Source organism: Meleagris gallopavo, chromosome 2, assembly GCF_000146605.3.
Source record: "Meleagris gallopavo isolate NT-WF06-2002-E0010 breed Aviagen turkey brand Nicholas breeding stock chromosome 2, Turkey_5.1, whole genome shotgun sequence".
NCBI lineage: Eukaryota > Metazoa > Chordata > Aves > Galliformes > Phasianidae > Meleagris > Meleagris gallopavo.
In genome coordinates, this window is record NC_015012.2 from 25,629,343 (window position 1) to 25,635,342 (window position 6,000).

The 6,000-nt window shown below is 41.0% G+C and overlaps 1 protein-coding gene across 2 annotated transcripts in view; it reads left to right on the forward strand.

Annotated features, from left to right (window-relative positions):
• EPAS1 (endothelial PAS domain protein 1) overlaps positions 1 to 6,000 on the forward strand; it is a 66,216-nt gene that overhangs the window by 38,065 nt on the left and 22,151 nt on the right. For both annotated transcript variants that reach the window (XM_019612719.2, XM_010706779.3), the window contains exons 3-6: positions 3,628 to 3,779; positions 4,216 to 4,300; positions 4,785 to 4,903; positions 5,014 to 5,216. In XM_019612719.2, the coding sequence (XP_019468264.1) occupies positions 3,628 to 3,779; positions 4,216 to 4,300; positions 4,785 to 4,903; positions 5,014 to 5,216 (559 nt within the window). The remainder of the gene's footprint in view (positions 1 to 3,627; positions 3,780 to 4,215; positions 4,301 to 4,784; positions 4,904 to 5,013; positions 5,217 to 6,000) is intronic.

Here is a 6,000-nt window from a genome sequence, read left to right on the forward strand (position 1 = left end):
TGCCTCATTAATTTATAGTTAGACTGGAATATCTGCAGTCCACTCTCCCACTGTCCTGCTACCTGAACTGAGATAATCTGGTGATTAGTGGGAAAATGAAAATAATCGCAGGCAAAAAATAAGTTCATCCTTACTGCAAAATTAATATAGCAGCTCTTTTAAACAGTGATGACAATCAAAATTCTTCCTAGAAATCAGAGTAAGTTGGATCCACAGTTAACTTTCTTTAAGACTTGGAAAAGGCTGGCAAGTCTGCATGGGCTGCCACTGCCCAGAGAAGTGACCTCAGACCTACTGGAAATGTCAGGCTGTTTGCCTCTTCCTCCTCGTGCAGATGACCTGTTTTCATTTGGCCTCATCTTTCCATCTGGAGCTGAAATTCCTTATGCTAACGCTCCAGCCTGGCCCTACCATAAACTCGTGAAGAAAATTCAAAGCAAAGTGAAAGATAACTAGGGTTTCTGGGGCCAGCTCACAGCAGCAGTGGCTTTATTTGTTCTTCTGCTGTTAAATAGATTTGTTCTAAAGAAAACCAGATTTTTGCAGGTAGGAATAACTTAATTGTGCCCAGTGTATCAATCTCCTAATGTGTGTATATCCTCTGTGTATTAATAGCTAGTGATTTTCACAGGAGAAAGGGAACAAGCTGTAACACTGTAAGTATAGGCAAAGGAGGGATTCTTATGTATTAATTGTATTAATGTAATTATACTGCTAAGCCTCCAATGCAGAGCCTAGCAGGGGCACAGCAGCGGTGCCAGCCTCCCTCTTTGCTGCAGACCAGCGATTTCAGTTTGTGCTGCTCAGGGGCTTAGCACTGTTTGTGCCTACGGGGGCCACCGCAGGGAACCTGGGCAGGGGAAAACATGACCAGCTCAGGGGCCTCTCCCCATGCCTCTGCAGAGGTGGCTAGGGATGCCCACAGGGCTGGCAAGCACGAGGAGGCACAGCAGCACACACCATTCCCCTCCCTCCTCCCAGATGCCTCCAGCTGGACGAAGGTAGTTTTAATAATACAGTTAAACTCTGATCCAACAAATCCCTGTAACCACGTTAAGCTTTAAGGCTGTCTGTGTCTTTAAGTGCTTTGCTGGACTAAGACCTTAAGGGATTGAACCTGCAGCCCTAATGTGAATGATCCTATGTCCTCTCTATGTGTTTGTACAAGTAATATAATTTATATACATGGAAAAGCAAACTTAATCACCTGATAATACAAGTAAAGTGTTTGTCTTTCACTGTTGGAGGCATTTAAGAATACAAATGCTTTGAATAGCCTTCCTGCCTTTGAATGGTGATGTTTTGTTAATGCAAACTTAATGAGCTGGAAAAAAAAATGGAAAGGAGGGTCTGGGGTTAGAGCTGAAAAGTCATTTTTTCTCCGAACCCACACTTGGCTGATTGTCTTGGGCTGTAGCCATGATCCTTGCTGAATAAACCATTTGTTTGCATCCGGAAAAGTTAAAAAAGACCCTTGACATTCTTTACACAGCAGAAACAAGCTTTGGAGCAGATGGTCACTTACCGTTTTTTTTCCCCACCTAAATGTCATTATGGTCAAAGTGCATACTATTCAAATATATTATTGTGTATTTTCTGTATTTTAAACGCTGGCCCTGATGTAATTTCCTGAAGCCAGTTGCTTTGTAGTGAGGAGGAATTGGCCCCTGCGCGTGTAATTCAATGCACAGTGCAGGACGTGAAGCAGTGCACTGCCAGCCTGTGCTGCCCATCCCGGGTTTCTCCTCTTCCCCTCTAACCAAACGGCCATGCTGAGAAACAAAGTTAGGGACACAAAGTGCTCCTGATGGCTCTGGGGCTGAGCCAGCACCTTCCAGTGCTTGCAGAATGGGTGATGGGCAGCTGCCGGAGAGGTGCAGAAGCTGATGTCAGTTTTGTCGTCACTCATCTGTTCCAACCAGGGTCTGCACGCTGCAAGTGCTCATCCCTCCGTGCTTGTTCTGATCCAGACTTAGGTATTAGAGGTGCAATTGCAGGAGGTGAATAGATCAGATTCCTCCTTTAATCGTAGCTGTTTCATACTTAAAAGTAAGAACCATGTTAGTTTGGCTTAGCTTCTTCCCTACTGGGGAAGAAAAACAGAGCAACAACAACAAAAAAGTCATTTCCAATAATGTACTTTGCAAAGCAACACCCCAGTTCTGCTTCTAGACTTCTCCTGAAACTAACCTTTTCACAAGAAGAGAATATGAATGTATTGTTTTAGGGTGGGAAAGAAAAACACATAAATGAAATATTTTTCTCGAGTTTGCTAGCAATCAAAATCTCTGTGCTGAAATTGGAACATTTAACCAGCAAAACGAAACAGCTACTCTGAGCAACTTCTTTGAGTCTCCCTATTCTTGCAAAGCAGGTTGATGCAGTAGGATTGGAGCCTCTGGCCAGAGCAGTCCTGGTGGGCTCAGCCTGAGCCCTCCCTACAAAGAAGTTTTTTCAGTATCAATCATGTACAAGTCATCTTCTTATTTATGAGGCTGAACAGGTGTGGGAGTTGAGAAGGTGAGAGTACTATATGGCCAGCTGGATGACGGACTTAAACCTGTGAGAGGAGAGGAGGTGTTAGGAAGAGCAGTGTGTCTGCTCTCTTCTCCTACAGCCATGCCTACCAATTGTATCCCATCTCAGGAGGTGGAGCACAGACACTGAAGGCATAGCAGTGCCATCAGTCATCTCTACAGCCAAGCCAAAAAACAAAAAACAACAACAACAACAACAAAAACCAACAACAAAAAACAAAAACAGGAAGGTGAGTGTCAAAAACAAAAACACAAAACAAGGCAAGGATGTCCTCAGTTTTCCAGCAAGACCTTAGATTTCAGCACAGCAGTAGCACTCTTCCCCGAAAATGTTAAGATGCGCTGAATTTGTGAACGCTTCATAGGCAAATGTGTGGGATCTGAAGCTTTTCCCTTTGTGGATCAGGAGGGAACATAGGCGGGCAACAACATGTGTCAGAGGTGAATGGAGTTCTGACTCCTGCAGGTGTAAAAGCAGGTATTGATGGGATGGATCTGAGTTTTTTACAGGAATTTTGGGAATTGCTAGATGAGAGATGTCCCCGAAAGGACTTCAAGGGACTTTTCCTACTTTTTCTTCTAAAGGTAGTATTAACAGACATCTCCATTCTGAGTGCAGAGCTATATAGGCATGCTTCATAGGAAGAGTATTTGAACTCCTTGGAGAACCTGACCTGATGTAAATATTTCTTGTTAAGACCATTCAGTTGCCTTCTCTAAGATCTGCCCTGCACTTGGCACCTATTAGATGTGAAGGTAACGTGTGGCCAAAAGAATGTATGTCCAGAATCTATGCTTTGTGTCTGAGTATTGGCAGTGTTATGCAATAAGAACATGTCCAGCAGAAAAGCAAACAAGGTCAATAGAAAATCTGTTGTGTTTGTCAAAAGGTTTAGCAAAGTAGCTCCTGCCTTTCCATAGGGAGATCATGTTCTTCTCAAAAAAGGAGAAAAAATAGGTTCCTCCACAAGGGATTTATGGAAATGAAATTCGAAGAGCAGAAAAATATTTTGTTGCCTTGTTATTGGATGTGATGGTGCTGAAAAAGGCTGGCCAAAGATTTTAGATGCTTTTTTCCTTTTTTTCTCAGTATGTGGCGACAATGAGAATGAACTAGAGGCAGACCAGCAGATGGACAACTTGTACCTGAAAGCTTTGGAGGGATTTATTGCCGTGGTGACACAGGATGGAGACATGATCTTTTTGTCAGAGAATGTCAACAAATACATGGGTCTCACCCAGGTAACTTGTTCCCTCACACTTTCCTGTCTTTGTAATACAATTCCTAGAAACTAGACATATGCCTAAATGCAGAAAAACAAGTATGTGTTTCTGGAAAAAATAAAAAATAAAATAGAAATAGACTGTCTTGTTTGTCAGACAGATGTCCTGTACACCAGGCAGCACTGCTTCTGTTGTTATTTTCTCTCTCCATTTCTATCAAAGTTATAGTGTTTTTGGATACTGGAAATGAACCCAAAGCTGCTGTTAGTATATTTAATTGTAGCAACATTTTCTTCTAAACAAATGATATTTAAAAGCATATAAATGAGCAACTGAAATTCTCAGCAAGAAAAGACAAGTCCCTCCAAAAATTGTCTCCTGATCCATTTGATTCACATTATTTTCTGTACGTGTTGCTTTTATTTAAATAAGGATCATTTTTATTTCTAAATAGGTGGAATTAACTGGACACAGTATTTTTGACTTCACTCATCCATGTGATCATGAAGAAATCAGAGAGAATCTGAGTCTGAAAACTGGTAATACTGAAATAAAGAGTTTGCTTTAAAAGAACCAAATGAAGTAATCGGCCGATAGTAGAGATCTGTTAGTCATAGTAAAGAGAATTTTTGTTCCTAGAGCAATCATCAACTGTTATTCAATTCTTTGCAGATTTGTTTTGTTTTGTTTTGCAAAATACTGCTTATGTATGATAGACCTCTGAGCTGTTTGTTTAGTGTTTTCCTTTCATCAAGTTAAAACAGTTGAAATGTTTTCTCTTGTAAATCTTTGCAAAGATTTTTGTGCTGCAAGCTAAAACATAATTTTAATGCAAAAAGTCCCATTTAACTTAAAGTTTATGATCTACAAACTGCTTTTCAATGGTCCATGCATCTTTGATGGTCTCTGCAGCTATGTTATCTGAGAATTAGTCTATTATTTCTATTGCATCTTTTGTGCTTATAAACAGGAGAAATCAAGGAACGAAACTGAGAAGACTCATTTGCCACTTTCCTTTTGTAGGTCCAGGCTTCGGAAAGAAAAGCAAGGAGATGTCAACTGAGCGTGACTTCTTCATGAGGATGAAATGCACCGTTACCAACAGAGGCAGAACAGTTAATCTCAAATCTGCCACATGGAAGGTACCATTTTAGCAATAAGTGTTGACTTTGTTTTATTTTTAAGAAGACATTCTGGATTGTAGGGAATGTATGTTATGTGTCTGTTTTTCATTCACAAATTGTTATTTCAGGTTTTGCACTGCACTGGACAAGTTAAAGTGTACAATACTTGTCCTCCTCACACTTTGTGTGGGTATAAAGAGCCTCTTCTCACCTGCCTTATAATAATGTGCGAGCCTATTCAGCATCCTTCAAATATTGATATCCCTCTGGACAGCAAGACCTTCATGAGTCGCCATAGCATGGACATGAAATTCACCTACTGTGATGACAGGTAAACTTAGCTGATAGCTGATTTCTTCTTTTCATGGACATTTCAATTTTATCCAAAACAAGCAGTCAGCAGTCAAACTGCCCTCCTGTGTATACCTGATCAGCAAGGACTAAAAGAAAGTACAATCTGTTACTCAAATCTCAATTTAGACAGAACAGTACTCCTGCTGCATTTCTTCCACTTCCAAGTGAGAAATTCAACTTTGCTGGCAGAAGGCAAGGCAACTTAGAGCCATAAACATTAGTTTCTTGAGTCTTAAATTGAAGAGTACAGAGAGTTTCTGTTATGTTTTTAGAGAATACCTCTAGGGACATGCCTTATGGAGCTTAGTCAAGGACTCTAATAGTTGTTTTGGCCCAGATTGCTGGTTATCAGTTAGTTGGAAAAGTAGTTTATGCTCTAGACTAATTAAGAACTGTTAAGGCACCCAGAGCTCTGAAAGAAGCTGGTGCTCAAAGAAGAGTGATTACCCTTTACTGTTTGTGTGCACATTTTAGAGGTGAAGTGGAGAAGGTCTAGACACAGCTAGGGTGCAGTGCCCCCCACTCTTCAGACTCTTGAATGAAAGAATGGAGGTCCCCATAGTCTCTCTGCCTGTTTTCGCTAGAATCTCCATGGTGTTTCATACTATCTGTCTTTTCTCCCTGCCTATATATGGTAACCACCTTCCTTGCCTGTGAGTGAACCACAAGGCTCTTCCCGTGAAGGTTCCTCAAGTTCCTACTTACAGAGAAAATAGCACCTGTAATACTCTGGGTTATTTTCTCTTTTCTTCCTTTTTTTT